Source organism: Rissa tridactyla, chromosome 9 (genome assembly GCF_028500815.1).
Source record: "Rissa tridactyla isolate bRisTri1 chromosome 9, bRisTri1.patW.cur.20221130, whole genome shotgun sequence".
In the NCBI taxonomy this organism is placed as follows: Eukaryota; Metazoa; Chordata; class Aves; order Charadriiformes; family Laridae; genus Rissa; species Rissa tridactyla.
In genome coordinates, this window is record NC_071474.1 from 8402360 (window position 1) to 8424855 (window position 22496).

At 42.0% G+C, this 22496-nt stretch overlaps 1 protein-coding gene across 1 annotated transcript in view; it reads left to right on the forward strand.

Annotated features, from left to right (window-relative positions):
* Positions 1 to 22496, forward strand: part of AGBL1 (AGBL carboxypeptidase 1) — a 301822-nt gene that overhangs the window by 76937 nt on the left and 202389 nt on the right. The window contains exons 16-17 of the mRNA XM_054215255.1: positions 7994 to 8138; positions 11362 to 11515. Of these exons, the coding sequence (XP_054071230.1) occupies positions 7994 to 8138; positions 11362 to 11515 (299 nt within the window). The remainder of the gene's footprint in view (positions 1 to 7993; positions 8139 to 11361; positions 11516 to 22496) is intronic.

Consider the following 22496-nt stretch of genomic DNA (forward strand, 5'->3'; position numbering starts at 1 on the left):
TTTCAGGAGTAGGATAATTGGTATGTTTTGTATTAGAAAATCTGTGCAGAGTTGAAAGCTGAGGGACAGAACAGAACAAGTAGGAAAACTACAGGTGTGAGCAAATGTATTTGGTTGAGTGTCTGTGAGTGGGATGCATGGGAATGATCCAGCCTGGAGTGGTGCAAGCAGGAAGAGGAGCCCTCCATTGGAAAAAGAGGTCACATGTTGAGGACGGACTGCTAAAGTGTTATGGGTTCACATACTTTGTAACCAAATACTGCAGCATTTGGTGTTAATTAACTATTTTTACCTGGCCTTACCTGTCATGACCTGAAAGCTGGGGCTGAGAATGCCCGAGTGACAAGTTTTCCCGCTTTTTTGTTCTTCTAATTGTTTTTTTCTGTCGTGATTCTCATTCACCAAGTTGCATCACCAAAATGCCTCGGTGTCTCAGGACCCCATGGGTACTGCATTAGGCACCGTATAAACAAATAAAAAGTCTGGTTGTTGCCCCTAATACCTTGTGGTTGAAGCACAGGGCTTGGGCTACCCAATGACTGTAGACGGGCAGGGAAATACAAGAAAACAAAAGGTGTTAACATAATTAACAATAATGATAATTGTCTGGCATGGTAAGTTGTGCCCTCAGGACAGAGCTGAACTTTTCTGGAGTTCTAACTGTAGTCCTTTCTTCATGAACTCATGTGCTGAGGCTGATTTTGGAAACTCATGTGAGATAACGGGCTTTCTCTTTGTAAGAAATTGTATTTGTGTTGTAGTTCACAATTTTGCTGTTACGTTCAGAGGTGGCTATGTTCACAAGTGGATTTGTTCAGACTATACCCAAACGACGACAGTGGGCTGACTTCCATAAATAGCAGAGCCTCAAACTTGTGTTGACACACAGAAATTCCAAGTCGTCCCAAATCTCTGTTGTAATCTCTTTTCTTTCTTTCTTTTTTCTTTTTTTTTTTTTTTCTTTTGGGGAGGGCAGTGCCATGCTGAAGGCTCAGATTATCCTCTCTCAACCTGGCATCCTGTCTGTAGCAATCTGAGTAGCTATTTTATTTTGTCCCAAGTACTCTTCACTAACCTTTATTCACCTAACCTTCTCCTACCTCAAGAGCTAACGTGCTGTGGTGCCATGGCTTCCCTGTGCACACCTGTAACCTCTGGCTTCTGTGTGTACGGGCTTCTGGTTGAGCAATCTTTACGTGCTGATTACCATAGCAGCGGCTCCTCGTGTCATTAACAAGGCAGTTATTGTGCAGTGATTAAAGCACCGCTGACTTTTGAGATTAAGCCATGATTGTACAATTAAGCTTGTAGTCAGATTCTTGTTCAGAATACGTGAGAGAATGGAGTTTTATTGATTTGGAATATTCTGTGTTTTCTAACCGTACATTGAATTATACATCAACATATTTACCTAGGATACCTGCTCTGGGTGACCCTGCTCTGGCAGGGGGTTGGACTAGATGATCTCCAGAGGTCCCTTCCAACCCTACCCTTCTGTAATTCTGTGATAACTACCTGTTGTCTGTCTCACTGTTTGTTCCAGGCTTACACATTTTTGTATACACAAAAATGCATATACACACACATATGCACTCTGACATCTACAGAAACTCTAATTTTTTTGTTTTGGTGATTATAGAAGAGATTCCCAGTCATGAGAAGTTGTATGTGGGAGGGAATGTGAAGAAAGTATGTTTGGAGTTGCTCAGACTTTGGCTCAGAATAGGAGGAGCTGGGATTACTGTAGTGATATCGTGCTCCTTGTGTTTTGGGGAAAAAGCTCACTTTGTTGCATTCACCCTGGTCACAGGCATCCTGGGGTGGGACTGGCACATTTTGAAGGGAACTTAATCCATTACTTTTACCAGGAGTTATGCATACATATGGGAATATCATACTTGCAAAAATAAGGAGGAACTCAAAGATGCCTTTAATCTGCTTTCGCAGCAGGGCTCTTACTGGGAGCAACCTCTGAGCTGAAGGACAGTGGGAGGAAAGGCACATTCGCAAGATGTCTGGGGTGATACACGTTGGCTGATTTTTGCTGCCATTCATCTTCACTGTAGATGGGATAGTTCAGTCATAAAGATGAATGCTGGGGCACAGCTCTGTCATCGCGTACTTTTCCCATATGTCTCATGAGAGTTTTTATGTTACGAAGAATATTAGCAGTGCTCTTGTCAAAAGGAAGCCGAGTGACACTTCTGCTCTGTTTTATTGCCTCTCTATGAAGTGACAGGATACACCCATGATAAACAGAGCTGCAGTTACTATAAGATCATCTAATTCACTTGCTGTCTTGGCGGCTTTTATGTGCTGAATAATATTCCTTTCTGGCAAATTATTTAAGGAACAATGGCAGCATGCTGAATTGGTGACAATGTGCTTTTGCCTTTGGTTTCATGGCTCATTCTAAGCATATTATCTAACCTCCAGCTTTTCCAGACAACAGTCAGTTCACAGATAGTAATGAGGTACATGGAGTGTTTTGTTCTTAGCTCACCACTAAAGACTTGGCTGTTTGGTGGTCATAGCAGTGTCAGAACTAGACCTTTTCTCTTCAACATCTTTATAATCACATTAGATTAAATCATTGTCATAGCATTAGCAGGCCACCTCTAGGTTCTAATGATGCCTACAAGAGAGGGCTGGGACAGCAGTCTCAGTCTGCCAGCATCTGCCCTTTGCAGTAGGACTTGAAGACCTTCATAGCAAGGTAGATGTGGGAGTATTTAGTTTTGACTAGGATTCTGCCTGCAATCTTGAGAATAACGATGCCTTAACATGGACTTAGCCCTTGAAAAGGAAGCTGTGTTTGTGCATTTTCCAGTTTCTAATGTGGCAGACCCCAAAATAACAGCCATGCCCTGTAAATTGTTAAATATGGCTTTTTTTTTTTTTTGGTATACGAACCAGGGTCTTACTAAAGCATATTGCACTTAGCAGCTGCACTTAAAGCTGTAAAACTGTCAGGGCATGTAAAACGAGGACACTAGACTCCAGATGGGAGAAGGATTTTGGACAAAGGGAATGCATCAGCAGATTAGAAGTGATAAATAGTTTACTTTCCATTTGGACTCTGTTTTGAAATGGCTTAGAAATCTAGGATATTGATATTTTGTTTGGCCATCTTAGTCTAAGCTGATACAGTGCCATATTCCATCACCTACCATACTTTGTAAATGCTGCAGACAGGAAGTCTAAAGATGAGATGACCAAAAGATGTTCTTTTATCGCTTGGTGCTCTTGAATTCTTGAGTTACAATCCAGCTCTTTTACTGGCCTGCCTGTGTCTTTGGCCAAGTGGCTTCACCTGCCTGTGTCTGTTTCCCCATGTATGAAGGATGGAAAACCAGAGTCATTTATCTCCCACCCAAAGAATGGGAAGCAACTTTTAATTAGATAATGCTTGCAAAGGTCTCTTAAGCAAAAAAAAAAAAAAATTGTCCAGAGTTAAGTAATAAGTAGCCTTATAATTACTATTAATTAAACTTCCATCACAGCTATGCTAGAAATATACTACCTGTGCATTATTTCTGAAGGAGAACAGCAAGCAAAATCATTTTACTTTTATGAAGTGACTGAAAGGCACAGTAGATACAGCTTGCACAGTGATTTTTTAAAAAAAAAAAAAACCCAAAAACATTTGGGTCTCTTATTTTTCTTTCCAATAATTGGTGTATTAGTTTCTAGACAGCATGTGAAACTTTGAACACTTTTTGAAAGAGACCACAAATAAGGCAGTGAGGACCAGATGTTGCTAGGGTGTTTTTTTTTTTTTCCCCTCTTCCTTGCTTGTTAATTTGGACTTCATGTTGGTATGGCAGAATGTTGTGATGAAAAAGGGGTGAGGAAGAAAAACGATCAGCCTGGTGGAGGAACAAGGAGGCAATAGAGCCATCTTGGGGTGACTGCAGCAGAAGGAGAGGGAGGCAAAGAAAAAATACTATTTTTTTTTTCCTCGGTTTCTTTTTAAAAGATGCAGAGTTACTGCATTGTATGATAGATTGTGAGGAGACCAGATTATATGCAGTAGGAATACATGATCACTTACACTGCTTACACACAGGTGGTTTTTCTTTTTAATACATGAGTGAAGAATATTGAAGCCTCCCAAAGCCACCGGTGAACTTCCTGTTACTACCAGCTAGTTCCCATAGATTGAACTGGGTGTCAAGAAATGATTTAAAAATCTGGAAATATCTGTTCTGGGTGGGCAGTTTGGAACAGCAGAGGTGCTTGCAACAAGAATGAAATGTGCTGCTAAGAAGTGCAGTGAGAGCACTGTGTATCGGTACCCTCAGGATCATGCAATGTGAGTACTGTCAGGAGTAAGGACCACTGGCTGCCAGGGTAGCATCAAGGTCAGAGGTGGCTGGTGCTGCAAAACCTCTGGGTTAAGTGGCCACTTTAAATAGGAGAGAGATTTTTGGCTGCGCACTTCCAGACTATAGGGGGAGAAGCCTTTACTGGAGCATTAGGGACAGGTGGGAATAATGTGTATGTAAGATATTTAGGCAGTATCTGCCTTCAAAGATCTGCTTACTCCCACACTTCTAACTGCAAAAGTGAATTTGGAGGGGAGGGCTCAGAAGCTCTCAGCACTTTGTGACAGTTCTTTATGAATAAGGTCATCTAACTGTCCAAGTGACAATGAGTATAATAGAGACTAAGGAGATGAGTTTTCCCTACATGTTATACAAGAAATGGTTCTTAATTATCCTTCACTGTCAAAATTAACAGGAACTAAATTAAATGTCATTGTCCTGACTTAAAAAAAACACCAAACCAAAAAGCCCTTAAATCCTCGATCCACTGAAATATATATATATAATAGCTAAGCAGATACTTCTATATTTGTAGGTTCATTACTTTTTTTTTCTCACCTCTGATTCTTTGTCCACTATTAAGGTGGTTTGTTTGCAAGAGAAATGTTGGGGTGAAGGGTTCAGCTGAGAAAAAAAATCATAGGCTTTTCAGTTTACCACTGTGACTCAGTGTTCCTGTACTATCTATTGATCCAGTCAGTATCGCTCACCCTACGTGTTCCTGACTATTAAATTCAGGTGAAAACCCAGCAGCATTGTATGTGTCTTCCTTATGAAAAAGAGCTGATTATTTTGGAGAATTTGACAAGAATAATTATCTTTTCTTTCCACCCCTCTGAATAAAAATGAACAGCAGCAAAATAAACTAGTATTGTAAATTTCAGGAGCTGAAATTGCATCTTTTGGTTGCCTCTTCTATTTTGCATTTTAATGCAACATTGATGATAACATTTGTCAAAGAAACCTCACAGTCCTTCAGAATCAGAAGGTTTGGCAACAGCATAATTGGTGCAATATGGGAAAAATATTGTTTGAAATGTATTTATGGATGCGATTTGCTGTGAGGCTTCTCCCTGAAGTGCATGAATTGTATCTTCATCGCTGCTCAAAGAAAACTTTCTTATTCAGCCTGAAGTAATTTCTTTATCAGACTTAAGTCTCCTGCAGGACATCTGGTCCTGGGGCTAGGTTGAGAAGGCCACTTTAAGATTTTGTAGTTTTAGTGAAAGGAGCATGAAGGGCCTAAGTGCACTAGTAGGCCTTGATGGCCCTCACCAGCTTCATGCAGGACCTCTGCCCCTGCCCATGGGCCAGGGCCACCAGGTCCCTGTCTCAGCTCTGCTGTAGTGATGCTCTGTTGTGCCCCAAAGTTGGGGTGACTCAGGTTTGTGGATTTCCCATGCCAGAATTAAGGTGAAATGACACCAGAGGAGTCCAAACAACAGTTAATATTTTTTAATCAAGCTAACTTATGAATGTGAGCCTTGCATCATGTCATTAAGCTACCATTTAGAAAAATGAGGCAGAGAGAACAGGGAAAATAGAGCGAGGGAGATATCAATGGTCCCAAGTCCAGCTGACAAAATGGCCGTCACGGTCCTGGCGGTGCATGGGGTGGCCCCTCCCCTGCTTTTACCCAGACATGTCTTCATTCTGGAGCATTATGGCAGTTTGTTGGTGTTGGGGATGTGCGGGGATGGCTACCCTGGAGCGCGAGGCGATAGCTGACTGGTGAGGGCTCGTGGCTGTGCAAGGCGAGGCGGCCGGCCTACAACAGCGCTGCGCCGCCCGGGCCCCCTACGGTGTCGCTGGGGCTGCCCTGCCCTCGTCTGCGGGGCTGCGCTGCCCATGGCGGGGCCGGACTGCACCGCTCTGCTCCTCTCCAACTGTAGGCCATTGTGTTGACGCTTCCTTAGTGAGTGTCTGAGGCACTTCTGTGTAGTCTGGGTCTCTGCAGGCTCCAGCTCGGTCACCGCCCTGTCTCTGCTTTGGTATCAACCCTGGTGATCTGGATCCTGATCCATGGACAACCCTCCTGGCTTGACCCAGACGTGCCTCACCACCACAAACTCGGCTGATGATCTGGACCTGTGGTTGAACATGTCTGCTGTTCCTGGGCATGCCCTGCTCAGGTGCTGTGGGAGGGGACCCTGGCTGGTGAGGCCCCTGCTCCGCTGGCTTCTGTATCAAGCTCGGCTCCCCCTCTCTTAGGGAGCAACTGGTTCTTGCTGCTCCCTGACAGGGAGAGGCTCAAATCTTCCGAAAGGAGGTATCCAAAAGAGGATTTTTTTGGGTAGCTCACAACCTGCAGATCTGTATAAGGCCGCTTCTCTGTGCGCAGTGGCTACCCAAACCCACTCCTCCTCTTCCTACTCAGTAAATAGCCTTTGATGATATTTGAAATATTTTTACATATGTCCTATTTGTTTTTTTATTCCTGGAATATCCCTTTTCTTCCTGTGGTGGAACCGAATGGTTTGTTTGGCAGGGTATTCATGTTTTCTGAATCTCCAGGCTTTCACAGAATATTTTGACGTGGCATTGTTCAGGGCTGTGAATAGGTACCTGCGTCTCTGAGCAAGATAATTTGGGTGTCAGAAGCAATACAGCAGTATTAGCTGAATGCAGTAGTTTAAATTCATCTGGACTGTGCTATATGAAATAGTATTAGGTGGCTTATTATGGGCACCTTCACAAGACGAAACAGTACTGCCCCATGCAGTTCTGCCTCGTAACTCCCTGCTGGTCTCTGTATTGCGTGAGTCCCAAGTGTCCTGGTTTCAGCTGGGATGGAGTTAATTTTTGTTCTAGTACCTGCTGTGTTTTGGCTTTAGCATGAGAATAATGTTGATAACACATATCGGTTTCGTTGTTGCTAAGTCAGGGGCTAAATCAGTTCTTGCATTAGTCAGGGGCTTTTTCAGCTTCCCACAGAAGCATAGACAGGACAAGCTAGCCAAAAGAATACTCCACACCACAGATGTCATGCTCAGTATATCAATGGGGGTTGGCCAGGGATCTGCAATCGCTGCTTGGGATGGGCTCAGCAATCGATCGTTGGGTGGTGAGAGCAACTTGTGTTGCCTTACTTTATTTTGTATGTTCTGTTACTATTATTGTTATTTTTTTTATCTACTGTTCTATTAAAGTGTCTTTACCTCAACCTGTGAGTTTTTCCCTCCTTTTCTCTGTCGTTTTCCCTCCCCTAGTGGGGGTGAGGGAGATGGAGTGAGTGTACCGCTGGATGGTCCTAGTTGCTGTTGTGGTTTAACCCCAGCCACCAAGACACCCTTGAATCTGGTGTGGCAGCATGGTCAGTGGTACTTACTGTCATGATCCTGTTTGCGTCTCTGTCTAGTGAAGCCGTGGATTCTCTAACCTTCCTTCTTTTATATGGCCTGTAGGATCGTTGCTGTGTTACTGGATATTGTTTAGCACTGTGTTATATTTTTGTACCTGTTCATTGCTGGGATTGGATTGAGTGTACTTGTATGGAGCTTTTCCAGTCTTGGTGCGATGCCTGGTTGAATTTGGAGCTCATCTACAGCATGAAATGAAAACTCATTCAGAACAGACGCTTCTCTGAATGCTTAGGTCTTTCATGGCTGCTCCAAATGTGCATCTGGAGGTGCTAACCATCTACTTCGGTCTTTTTCTTTCTCCAGAAACCACTACTACTGCAACGCAGCTGCAGGAGGGGGCATGAGAGGGAAATGCTACTACACGCTCACCTTCAGTATCAAGTTCCCTCACAAAGATGATGTCTGCTATCTGGCCTACCATTACCCGTACACTTACTCTGCAATGATGGTAATACTGATATATGCACTTATATAAACTAATAGGCCCGACAGTTTGCAGTTGCCTTGGGTATGAGATTTTTGAGATAGTGTAGCGGAGTTTCTGTATGAGATAACCTGGCGTTCAAACCATTAGTGCTTATACCAGTCTAGAAGATAACACAAACCAAAGATGTCCCCGTTTGCTTGGGTTGAGAAGCAGGGGGCTAAAGGTAGTGACGAGTCAGAAGTGAAAGCTGCCTGCTGCTCCTCCTGACAGAGGGCAACAGCTCAGCTTTCAGAGCTGCACCCACCAATACCCTAGCGCTGGACCTCATTTGGGTGCTTTGTCAGCTGTTTCCCCTGTACCAGTTGGAGGGTCAGTAGGCATTTGTGACATCCCCACCAGTGCTGTCAGTACAGAAACTAAAAGGATACAAGTCCAAAGTGTAAATTGTATTATTGCGTTGTACCAAATTTGCTTCCTGGGGAAAGATTTGTTTTCCACAGCCTTTTCTATCCAGGGGTGGATCACAAGGGAATGTGCTTTCTCTATGATTGATGTAGGAGAGCCCAAGGTTGGAAAGGAAGGTAGGATAAAAGAGGGGAAATGAACAGTTTTGGGAGTAGCTTTGCTTTGTTGTGAAACATGAGAAAGATGTTACTGAAAAAGAAGACAGTTCCAGTAGATCAGTTCCCCTTCCTTCTCCCCCCCAGTTTCAATTGTCAGCGCTTCTTCTGGGCAATAAATGCTGGTGTGGGTTGGTGAAGTTTGGGCTCACTCTCTATTTTACGAAGGTATCAGATTGCCATTACCAGATATGAAAGGCTATGCTTTCAAGGAAGACCACGTCCTCTCCCACTTTCTAGCCATGCTGCTTGGCGTGCCAGCATAGTTAGGCTCAGATTAATTCTCAGTCAAACAACAGTCTCGTGTCGATTGCTTTGCATCCTGTTATAGATGTTCAAAGAAACTGCTTCCAGTATCTGGGAGAGGGCCAGTCAAGCCTTCAGAGTCCAAATTTGCCTGCCAGCTCACTTCTCATTAGGCTTATGAGTACCAGCTACTTCTCAAAATCAATGAGGAAGAGAGTATGCTCCAGTCGTGGGGTTTGACCTATAGCCTTGGAAACACGTACATACTACAGTCTGCAGGGGAAAAAGACAATACTGAAGAACTAGGAGGACTTATTCAGCACCATACTTTATTACTGAAATGCAGTGCCTCATCATTATTTTACTGTTATTGGCTTCTATCTTATGCTGGCACAAACGCAAGGGAGACTTGGAGAGTTTGTGTGCTCTGGGAATCCCTGAATATCTCACCTGATCCTGAATGAATAGAATAGAGATGAAAAAGATGTTATACCTAGACTTGCAGGGCCAAGTCTTGAAGTATTTCAACTGTCTCTTCAAATAAAACGCTCACTGAAGTTAAAGGGAATTTTGCCCCAGGAAAAGTTTAAATGAACTCAGACTCACTAAGGACCATAAAGTTTGGTAAATGGGAATTATGGCTGGAAAAGATTGATAGATTATCATGTCCAGTTCTTTAGACAAAGCAAAATTGTTGCCTCTAATAATTCTAAAAGGCTTCTTTGCTTGGACTCATTTAAAATGTTGAGTGATGCAACTCATTTCCACATTACTTTAATTTCCACAGTAAATAAATTAAATCAGCTTTGTGTACCAGTAGATTTCATTTTAAAGTACTTGTCCACTAGTGAAGTATGTTGGTTTTACATATCAGTAATAAATTAAAAGTGATTATGAACCCAAGGGCTCAATTAAATACATAGTGCTTTGGGGAAGAAGATAAACTTGTATGTGGAGTTAGTAATTTGAAAATGTTTTTAAATATCATCTATATTTAATAGTTACAGGCATATTTGCAGGAAATACACATTGCAGAATCCTATTTGAACTGAATGCACTCTGCAGTTCATTACTTTTTGTCCATTAGTAATTACATTTATTTTACAAACAGTAATTTGTCTATTTTTACATCAAAGTGTTAATTGTTGGGCTATCTAGCTGAAATCTCTGTGGCAGCTATACCCAATTAAGTTTCACTGGGTACCAGGAACATAAGTAAATGATTATATTGAGTTCCCTGTACCTATGTGAGATCGTTAGATGCGTCTAATAATTGAATTTACTTTATAGAGCAGTATGTTAATTGTTTTATGACATAGATGACTGTAAATTTCAGTTCTGTGTTTGTGTTCGAATGGATACTGGCAAAGCAGCCTGAAAGACGATGAACTCTCAGGTTTGAGGAACGGGGATGTCTTGTCCCATAAAAGTTGGTTTAAAATTTAGTCCTGGCTTGTAACGACAAAAAGTTACCATGTAAGGATTGTACAGTGAATTGGTGTGGTTTAGTTAAAGTACTGTTAGGACAAGTGTGTATACTGTAATATACCCATTTCTAGCAATTGAGAGACAACTGGTGTTCCACAACACTTAGCAGCACCCTGCCACAGGATTACTTACACTAATCTTGCCAGTTGCAATTACAATGTAAACAGAGAGAACTACATGTCATCTGGTGTGTGGGTGGCAAATGGCTATGTGTCTAATGAGGCAATCAGAATTTGTTCCAAAAAGTCATTTTTTTAAGCTGCCAATTCTTTCTCTCAATTTTCTCAAGAAGCTGTTGGGCTTAAGAATTGTTTAAAACTGACATAAACTTTGTGGGGGGGGGGGAGAAAATCTCCTTTTAAAATAACTTCTTGGAAAGATGCTCTTCACATTTCCCACTCCTGATTGAATTAAATGTTGTTTCAATGTAAACTTTTTGGCTGCCTCTGGTGTGGAGTTTTTCCTGAGTTTCACTGGCATGTGCTTGACAGCTAACCAATCAGTTCCATAAATGCTCAAAAATGGTGAGTTTTCTCACATTTTCTACACTGTCCATATTAAAATATAAGCAGTAGGCAGTTCTCTTTTGGACTTCATGTATGCACAGAAATTCCTTTACACTAACAAGAAAAGCACATAGGAGCTGTTCAGGTAAAATGCCATAAGGGTAATAGTCCTCTGCAGCTTCAGTGAACTGGGACATATTCTGAATGGCTTGTGCATATTTGTGGGATGTAAAAGGTGATGATATTAACTGGCAGAAAAGAGAAGCTGGGAAGTTAGCAGGAGCTGAAATTAGTACCAATAATAACACACAGCTAGTGGAATAAAATCAGATTTTATAGACCCGTGGACTCATTTATAAATCTGCTTCCTTCCTTCTTTCTCAGTCTCATCTTGATGTCCTGGAACAAAATAGGAACCCCAAGAAGGTTTACTGGAGGCAGCAGACGCTCTGCCAGACGCTAGGAGGAAATCTGTGCCCATTGCTCACGATCACTGCCATGCCAGACTCTAAAAAAAGAGACGACTTGGAGCAATTCTGTAAGTAGCCAAATGAAGCATTAAAAAAGATGCTGGCAACTTGCGGTCATGTCAGAAGTAGCAATGACAACCTGTTTTGTGACTATGTTGATTTTCTTGCTTTTCTCACCTTGGAAAAAGAAATCTAAATACGGGGAGCAGCCAATTACAACACTTCTCCCTCCTCCATGTAAATCTGTAATTTTAAGGAGAGCTGATGTGATTTTTTTTTTTTACTTCAATTTTTTCTTTAATGACCTGAAACAATTACGAAGTTCAGCATCAAGTATCTCCAACAGCAAGAAACTGTGTTCAAGTAACCAATTCAACAAGAAATTCGGTTATTTTTTTAGTGCATTGATGTTCCAAATTTAAATGACTTATGTATTTTGAGGTCTCAAGCTTGCAAAAAACCCAAAACAATGTAAACCCACAACCCAAACAACTACAAGATCATGCTTTCCCAGCTATGGACAGCAACTGAAGTGTTCTGGGCAAATTCCAGCTCCCTCAATGTGTCCAGTAGGTCCATCTGGACACAATATAGCTCCTTGCATTCTGTTGGAGTCCTAACTGGCGGTGTACTATCTAATGCTAAATATTATAACTGCCATGTTACATCTAGAGGTGGCTGTCTTTAAATTGTGAAAGTCAAAGATTTAGACCTTTAATGGCCTTGAGTAACAAGATTAATATATGCAAGTTTCTGTAATCAACAGCAAGTGATAAGAACATTCTGGTTAGCATCACATTGGGTTAGCTTTGATTTGAGAACCTGAATGACTAACTACTTGTATGTAGCTTGACTTTTTTCTTAAGTCAGTAACAAGGCATAAACTGATGATTTTTTTTTTTTTCCTCTGCTCTTCACACATCTATAACACAGGTTGAGAACTTTGAAGCAGTGTGGAAATTTAAAATGTCTTTGGGGATATTAAGCAAATATCTCAGTGAGATAATGATATATATTACGCTAGAAGTATCCAAGGGGATTCTGTGAAATGAACCACGTTTCTCATTGCAGAATTCTCCTTTCAGGGGTATGTGGTGGTATGTGAGTAGGACTCCTCGTGATGTCCATGCTACATGCATAAACTAAATGGAAGCTCAAATATCAGAGTTAGTGAAAATTATTGCTGTCTTTCCTGGTTCAGGTTTAAAGCACAATGACTGCGGTTACGCTGACATCACAGTGTAATCATCCCGAGCTTATACCTTTTTATTATAATAATTTTATTATAAATTGAGCATTTACCCTGGATTACCAAATGTGTGAACGTGCTTTTCTAGGTTGAAATCCTAAAGCAAAATTGCCAAGTACAGGCTACGTGGGAATTCACAAGGTGCACGCACATACACAGCTTTAATGGTGGAAACTGGAGGCAGTGTCAGAGAGAAAACTGCTTTGTTGGTGTTTATTGGTATTTACTCTACAGCAGCACACACAACGCATGATTAGGGGGTTTGGCTGTGGTGGGTGCTGTCCATGCCTGACATGAAGAGGTGATTCCTGCTCATAAGCATTTTTGTTCCATGATAATGATGATATAGAACGGCTAACCAGTGGGTGGGGGTTGTGGTGGGGGAGGTTGGTTATATAAAAAAAGCTTTGGCACACTGCAGATGATCACCTGGTTTGAAGTTGGCTGTTGACAGCAATTTTTAAACCTCATGGCAGAAGGTCTTTGTAGGGCAACTGAAAGAAAGTTGAAGTATTTGATTTGAGGATTGGAACCATCCAGAAGAGACATGCAGTGAAGTTTTTCTGCCCAAGTAAGTATGCCCTTCCAATGAAGGTACAAAGCAAAAACTAAGATAATGTTTGGATTTATCAAAGCAAGGACTTGGAGTGGGTCAGTCACATGATGAGTGAACATGCTAAATGCTGAATTTAACCACCTTTGGCTTTGAAAGGACTTTCTGAAAGGTGTGTTTTGTCATAGGAAAGCAAAAAACCAATTTCAAACTCTCCAGTGTTTTTGTAAAAGAGCATTTTTGCTTTCTGCCCAGCCTCACATTGTGCCCAGGTCTGCAGTCATGCAAATACAGTGATCAGGATTAAAAACTCTGGAAGAAAAATCACAGACCTGTACCAATGGAACTAATGCAGGTAGTTAAGGATGCTTTTACCTTTGGCACCAGACACAGGAGAGAAACATAGTCGCATATACTGATAATATGCTAGATTGTACACCATCTGCAGTCCTTGGGGCTAGCCCTGGACTGAAACCTTATTGTGACAGATGTGGTGGGAGTATGGATGGCCTCTGTGTGTGCAGGACGTACAGCCCACGTTTAAGACAATTGAGAGGGACAGATGCCGAAATGACAGTCATGAGGAAATGACAACACAGTGCTGACCAGCGTGATAATACCCCAAGAGTCACACTGCTTTTACGGAGTATCATGATATAAACGTGCCAATAATAGGAAGGAAGCATTTTCTGGAGCACTGTATTCTCAGAGTGTATCAGTATGCATCCTGCAGTGTTAAAGGAGAGTCTGGCAGGTTTCCAAAAGGTCATTAACCTGTCTGTGAAGACAAGGCTTGGCTTACTTATTCAGCACATATTTGCTGCAAGATTCATAAAGGATCTATGAATGGTTTGGACAGATACTTGTTTCAAATGCTTGAGGCTGTTTTAGTACTCAGCATCTGGGTTCAAATCCCAGTTATGTGGCTGAAGTCGTCTTTATTTTTGAGAGAAAGAAGTATCCCCTGGTTTGTGCAATTATGTGAATTCAGTGGGAGCTTGTAGTTCTGACCGAAAATGCCATGACATCGTGTGCCACTAAACAACTCTTCCTCTGAAGCTTTGCCATACAGGGCTTCCCAGATCTATCCATGAACCAGTTGAACTCAATCAAAACAGAACATGTAGAAAACACGGTTGTCTGAACTGAAATAGAAGTTGTTCGGGAGAAAGACAGTGTCAAGGCAAGGCAACAGTTTCTCTCAAGTTTCCAAGACTATAAAAGTAAACACCAATACTCTTAGGTGATGAAAATATTTGTTGTTTTATCAAGTGGAAGAACAGCAAGGCAGCACACCATGTTTTATGCTGTGGGGATGCCTCTAGGCAAATCTGAATAATCACATATGTGCTTATTTTGTTTTAAGCAGCTTGGATAATTATGGCTTTTGGGGATGCACTTAGCCTAATTCATGCTGCTTTGCGTGGCTTGATCAGCAGTTACTTCTTAGTTTACCCGTCTTGTGTGACATGCCCTTATCTCCTGTAAAGTGGTTTGGCTGATGCAAGGACCTATTTGTCAATATTTTCCATGCTAAAAACATAACTCAAAAGCAACAATTTAGAGCTAAATATAAAGGGGCGAAAGGGTGGAGGTTTTCCCAGTAATAACTCCCATTGGTTTGTGCAGTCTCCGTGTATATGTATTTCAGTTTGAGAAGTGATGTGGAGCTCCAGCACTGGGGAGCTTAGCATATGGGTAATGAATAAAAATTGATAGCCCTCGTCCTTTCCTTTTGGTTCTGGACAATTCATAGTTTTCCTATCAGATTTTTTATTTCTCCTTTTGTACATTTGTTAATCTGTACCTTGAGAGATTATTTTCAATAACGCCTGTGCCACAGGTAAAACACGAAGCTCGCCAGGACTTTGTAGCTGTTGCACATAATTGTACTTAAATACTCTAAATCTTTCTCTAGTATAGACACGTGGGGAGTGGGAAACACCACTGATGAAGAGGCATTGGGTGGATGAGGAGTGTTGGGAAGACAGCATGAATCAGCCCAGTAGGAGTGCAGTGGGAAGGAGTTATTGTGGTACTGGAGGTACTGATAGAGCGGGAGTGGCCCAGGGACAACCAGGGCACAGCATCCTCTCTGTCAGCTGTGCTTTATTTGCCTTGCTCAACTCTTTCAGATTGGTCTTGTCAGGCTTTTGATTAATGTGGCCCTAGGATGGTTAAATTTGTCTGAGTTAAATTTATTAACGTGCGCCTTGATAATAGGAAGCACAGGCCATGCACGCTCGCAGGAACCGCACATGCACCGCATGCTGAAGGGAAGAAAAATGGGCTGCTGTTTTCCTTCATTATGCCTTGTTTATGTGAGGCTTTGATATTCCTTTCTTTCTATCTCCCCTTTGTCATGGTGGTGTAATGAATAATTTTTATTAAATGTTCAGTTCTGAAACTGATATGAAGAAAGAAAGAAGTGAGATGGGTACTCTTCGGCTCCCTGTGCTTTGCATGTCGGTCATGCAACAGCTCGGTTACAAACACAACTTCCATTCACGCTTGCTCAATGTCTGTGGGTGCCTGAAGACTGCAGCAGAAAGTCTGAGGCTGGGCAGTGGTCCCTGCTGGGCGTTGCAGCTCCATGGACTTGTACAAATAGAAACTGGGAGGGTCTCTCCTGTTGGTTTGGGTTGTGTTGTTTTATTTTAAACTTGCCCTTCCTGCCATCATATGAAGACTGAGCATGCAGCAAGGAGGGATGTCTTTGCTACTCATTCTAACTGCAGTATTCCCCATAGTCTTGTGATAAAGATAAAGCCATTAGTTTCCATTCTGACTGTGTGTGGGAAGCACCAATGATGAGACAAAGGGACTGTTTTTCGTCTCCTCCATTATCTGTCTTTACCATGTTCCTCTTTCCCTCCTTCTTACAAAGAGTTAGACTCTGCAGATTTGACCTTCCGTATTACGCACAGAGCTTTTCCTCAGAAGACTGTGGCTCTTCTCAGAATTATTTAACACCACCCAACGCAAAAAAAAATAGAGGGGAAAAAAAAGACAGTTTTCTGTAAGCTTGCATGTTGTGGTAAGCCTGCATGTTCTACCTGCCTTGGATATTGAGTCATCACATGCAAGCCTTTGAAAAGGAAAGAAAGTGGGGAGCAGAGAGCAAAGAACGGTTGGGCAGGTATTTACTCTTTGGTGACTTTGATCCTGGCTATGTTAGGTCTAGCCTTAGACACTGGCTGGTGAGAGTTAAAGGGACTTTTGAAGGGAAAGCAATTCCCAATATACTTTAGAGCATTCTCAAATGAATGCAGAAACAGTGAGAATGATAAAGCTTCTGATCTTGGTGCCAGCTCCCTGCTTGATGAAGTTAACAGGTGGTTGCAGAGCTCTGATTTTCTTGGGTTTGCCACACACAGCCCAGTGGAGGCAGTGTTAACAGCAGGCACGTGTGCTCAGTAATAGTTTGCAAACCCTTAATTCACAGTGTTATGCGCGCAAATGTGCAGTGTGTAACTGTGTCCTATTAAACTCCCTGGCAGACAGCTGACTAGACCCTGTAAGTGGCAGAGCAAATGGACAGATTAACTCTTCAAAGAAGTGTAAGTAAAAGATTTAAACACTAATACATCGGCGATGATAAAATTGTCACCTAGTTAAGAAAGTAGAGAACACTGATATGTTGCTACTGTAACAGAGTGATGGAATTTAAACCACCAAATGCAAAATGACTGACCAGAGAAGGACAGTTTACACTGTGCTGTTCTGAGCTTGCCGTGTGAGCGTTCCTCAGGTGTTTCCTGGCTGCACACCGAGTTGGGGTGGGTTAGCTCTGACCTTTACGTAGAGAAGGGAAAGAGGCGGACATCTCTGAAGTGACGCAGAGTAGGTGCCATTCTGGTTAGTGCTAATACAGAGGAATAACTGAAACAGTCCAAAAGGAATTTAGGAATTCTTACAGGAATGAAGATTTCAATGGGTCTAGGGTGATACAGGAGCACACTGCTTCAGCTGATGACCACCAGCATTGTTGCATTCTCTGCTGAAAGATGTAAGCGTCATATATTGCCGTGGAAGTTAATCCTGCATCCACTGAGAACAGTGTCACTCTGCAGAGTGGGGCAGGACAGTCATTGTTTATGGTATCACAAAGAAAGGAGTTGCAAAGCTCTCTTCCTGGCTGGCTGTACTGTTGTGATTCCCACACGCATGTTGTGAGTATTTCCCCCAGTTCACACACCTGATGAGCGTCCTTTTAGCAGTGTGTAGCATTATAGAGACAAATTGTGGGGTTTAAAGTTAAACCTAAGTGCCCCAGATAATCAGCAGTAGTGGTGAGGGAAATTAAACAAAATGTGACACAAGCAAATGGATTTACATCTGTAATAGCTGTCACTTTGAGTTGCTCTTCTGTCATCACATGTCCTCTTTATGCAAGGCTGCGGAACCCATTATGAATATTATCATAAAGAGATAATGACACCTGCTTATCTTAAACATAGTCTTTTGGGGAGATGAAACACATTTTCTGCCTGAGTCTAAGTATGCTTCTAAAGATGGAAAGAATAACATTTTGGGGATAGGTATGGCAGGGTGTTTATGCCCTTTGAATCTGCAGATGCTCCTAGAACTAGAATGAGGGATAAAGTGAGACTAATGATGTATGTTTACTTGGTCTTGTCTTAAGCCTACAGAATCAAAAAGACATAGCTGCTGGGAGAAATGTTCTAACACTTCTCAATTTGCTTGTATAAGCTATTTAGATGGTTGTTTTGCAACGTTGATCTTTTCTTGGAAAGAAACAAGCCCTTTACCTTTAAACATAATTTGCAGCAAAGAGCAATTCCTGAGCAAAGAACAACAGAGGACGTGAATCGCAGAGGCCACTTACGCAGGATACTGGGAAATAATGATCATGTGGAAAATGTACACAGTTTAATTAAGCACATTGATTAAATCAATATGATTCAAACAGCTTATTGCTCCAATCAGCTTAATCTCATTAAATGTAATTCAGGCCTCGATAATTGATTAATAATGCATTATAGTTTATGAATTATTGACTCCAAGTTATTATAACTGTGCCTGCTCCCTGCGTGGTAACCAGTGTTGCATGTTAATTATGAAAGGCTCACGCTCTCTTCTCTTGAATAACTTTTTCAAAGCTGAAGATGACATATCTCGCGATCAAATTAGATGAACGCCTTACTGGAATTAGTCCACCCCATAGGAAAATGCAGTCTTTAAAGGAAGCTCTCATCTAATAACGTTGAAATAGGGAGGTAGAATGACCTGCTTTGATTGGTAATGATCTTTCAAGCAGCCAGAAGAACCGCCTGTAGCAATTCAGCTGGAGTGCAAACCTGGCATTGTGCTGGTTGGAAACCATTCACAAGCGCATCTGTTGTTCTTCTAGTGTCATTGCGTGCTATGACTCCTCCAGCATACATGCAGACAGTGTAGCCAATGCTGCTGAACCCTGAGGTCATTTCTGTATGCCAAGTATAGAGCAATCCAGCTCCCCATATTTGTCTGGGTGCTGAGTGGTTTCTGTAAGAAGGGCCGATAGGCTTTTAGAATGGCATTTCTACACTGCAAGCGTCATACAAGAAGAAAGAATTGTTGCTACTACTGATGAAAGTCTCAGGAGAGAAACCAAGAACTGAAGAAAGCCTCTGCTCTACAGGTGGCCCCCTTATTAGACTGCATTTCCACTGAACATGAACAGAGGATGTTGTCTCAGACTGTTTTTTCTGGCTATCTAGGTACTTAACATGGTCCAAATTGCTATCTTATGCAGAAAGAGTCTGCTAGCATTATGTTTCCTTAAAATATTCCATTTACAGAAGCAGTTCTGCTTTTTCCTTTCATCTCTTCTCTACCTTTATTCCTTATTTGTGATTATAGTTAAAAGAAGAGGTTTTAGTGTGTATAGAAACTGAATAAGATGACGATTATAGCAAACTATGGAGAAAAACATTTTTTTGCTTTATTCTTACATCTGCAATAGTGAGGTTTGTATCTGTGTATTCCCTTGAATTGAAGATTTGCTCCTAATTTCCGGGGTGCCGGGTGGAGATGCTGGTTCCTCTGGTGCTTTATGCTGAACACTTTGGTTTTGGTCACAGTAAGAGTCAGCTGTTGTGAAAACTGTGATCCTGTTTTAACGTATTAGTGAAGAAAGGCTGAATAAAATTGTCATGTATTCTACAGTGCTAAATAAAAATCATTATTCTCAATTCTGTATTTTTTTTTTCCTGCTTGAATAGGCAGTTTATCAAGTATCTGAAGCCAAAGCCATGACCTCCAAATATGCAACACTACTGGTGTGTGCTCTAAAATTCTTAATATTGTCTTTCAGTTTCAAACATCTCTTCTCTCTTTTCTTTCTGATATCCCAGTCACAACAATGTGGCAGCCCACTGCAAAAAGAGCAGGCAGATTCCTGTGAAACTGTGTTCCTGTTTGAGTATCCAGTCTACTGCCATAAAGGTGGAAGCTGGCTGAATGGAACGTGAAATGTGTGAGATAGACAATGGCTGTCTGCAGATTGAGGCCAGTATTGTTCATCATGGATCAGCTGCTCTTTGAATCCCAGCATTTGGTGGAACTGAGGCAGCCAGCACAGCTTTGTCACTACGGTCAGCCTTCTGTGAGTTTGGCAAAATGCGTATTAATATATTGAATCCAATTGGTCAAGGCAGCAAGCAATGCATAGAAAACACTGAACAAGGATGCTAAAAATGCCTTGAAGCACAGGCAACCGCAGTGTTTTGTGCAAAGGGAGAAAGTAAATGTTAGGGTAATCTCTTTCTCTCCCACCCTGTGCCTCGTGCAGCATGCTAGCAGAACAGCCATCTGAAGTGAGAGAATCTGTATTGCAGTAGCTGCTCTTCATTCAGCTGTAGTTTTCTGCATTTTTGTAAAATAGACTTCCTTCCAGAACCTGGAGACTTCTTCTAAGCCCCCCTCTTCTTAGGGGATAGGGCTACAGAATTTTCTGCTGTTTCTTCGGCGCTTGTTCTGTTACCTTTCCTTCTTTGAATTAGAGTCTTATCTTTGTCCCGACAGACTTGTAACCTTTGCATGTCCTTTCCAGAGAAGAAATGTTCTGATTAACAGCAGCATCTTCTGGAAAGTAAGTTAGCAATGTCGTCTTGGTTGGTATGGCCTTGGGCTAGAATATCAGCAGTGCTTAGCACTGGCTATGCTCCGGTCTTCCAGAATATCAGAGCCTTTTCTGATATGCTAATGAACTAAGCATCTTGAAAATCTAAACCCATATGTATCTTAGTCATAATTATTTTCATTTGTGATTGCTTTTTCAAGTGCATCATAAGTGCCTTCTCACAGGAGTGCAGTACTACTTATATTTTTGTTATAAGGCATTGAAAATTGTGAATGAAACTGAAAGCGGTTTGGTCGTATGTTTTTTCTTATATTGCTTTGGAAATTTATAGCCAGATGTTTGGAACATGCCTGTCTCACAGCATCCCAGCGTCCCGGCTTCATTGCGGTGGAGCTACAAGCTTGTGTAGGAGCGATAGGTTGCCCAAATTCTTGCCATAACAGAAGGGGGAAGAAAAAATTCCTCTTCTCTCCCTTAGGTGGAAACACTTCAGGAAAAACCTGCAGATGCTGTGCTTCCACTGGCCAATCTGTGTGTCTGGTAGAGGTATTGAAATACAGCCCGGCAGAGCCCCCGGGCAGCTTTTACTCTCTCAAATAATGAACAAGCATTGAACTGCTACTAGGTTTCTGTTATCAACTTCAAATCATGGCATGAAAAAAAACCCCAAAACCGTATTTCAGTGAGCTGCACGTTTCCCATGCCTGGCCATAAATTCCAGTCACACACGGTCCTGTGGGGCATATGCTAAAAGGTCAATGTGGCACTGTATAAATTAGCCCGAGAAGCATTTGAATTGAGTTAAATCTGTTCGCGATGTGACAGAGATGGGCTCTGTGAGGGAGGACATAATTTTAGGGTCAGTTTGACTGCAGAGACTGAATATTGTTATGAGCAATACACTTACTAAGGGGTGAAGAGTTAATGCTTGTGCCTCAAGGTAAAAGCAGAGGTCAGGAAGGGGTTTCTTCCAGCTGCTCACAATGTTGCCCACTTGGTCTTGCCTCTTACTGCACAGGTTTTTGTTTTTCACACATTACAAGGTGTGGAACACCTGGTGATGACGGGTATAAAGTGGGTTGGCCTGAAGGTAGTTGAGTTTGCTCCTCAACACCTGTGTTAAATCAGTTGCTTCTAGATGGTAGAGCTGAAGCTGTGGGTGGTGTGGTAGCTTGTGGATCACCCTTCCTCCTTGAGTAAAAGGCCAGTAAGGAGGTCCTCACAGTCCCTTCGTTGGAAACCTGCTGTAAGGTAAAAAATTGGAGTTTTGTAACAGTAGAGGTGTTGCTTGTGTGTGATAATTATTTTTTTTTTTAAATTTTCCTGTCTTATGTGCTCTCTGGAAGGCAACTAAGATAGACTCCTCTAAAAAGGGGAGAGATGACCAGCGGGGCTGTCCCAGTGACCGATTGTTCTTCTTTCTGTTTGGTTGTACCTCCTCACTGATGACTACTAAGCTGTGGTCAGGGAGTAAGGGGAAGGACAGCTGGCAGGTTGGCCTTGTGAAGGAGTAATCCGTAGTTGGAAAGCTCACTGAACGTAGTGTGTGTACCAGCTGCTGTCAGACCCAAACAGTTGCACTTGCCATCAGAGAGGGTAGGTTTTGTCTCTGGTTCAATATTTTCTTCCTTTCTGGAACGGAAAGGCTGTGCTGATACACAGATTGAGCTAGCCACACATCGCCTTCTGCCTGACAATCTCATGGGAACAAAGTATATTTTGAGTTGTACTGGACAGCAAGATTGGGCAAAAAGTGGGCTCTGCCACTCTTCTAGCAAAGCGTTGCTTTTAGTTGGGGAACTCGGCTCAGGGATAGTTTAGGGGAAGGTGGCCAAGTCTTGCACAGATTGTGTTAAAGATTTGCTAGGCTTTGACAGAAACCAGAGCGCATCCTGCTAACAGGAGAAGCCTGTTGCTCTTGGGTGTTTTTTCCATGATCCTGTGAATCTTGTGTTTCTCACTCTAACAATAGGCTTCTGCCATGCACAGGCAAACCCTTCTTCTATGCACAGATCTAACAGACTGTTGGGAAATAGTGTGGGTGGCATTATAAGTTTCATGATTTTTTCACCTTTATCCTTCTAAATTGGGAGGTTTTTTGGTGCTTTTAAATCTTGGCTATCTGGTTTGGAGAGACTGTCTGTTGCGGCTCGCTTTAAA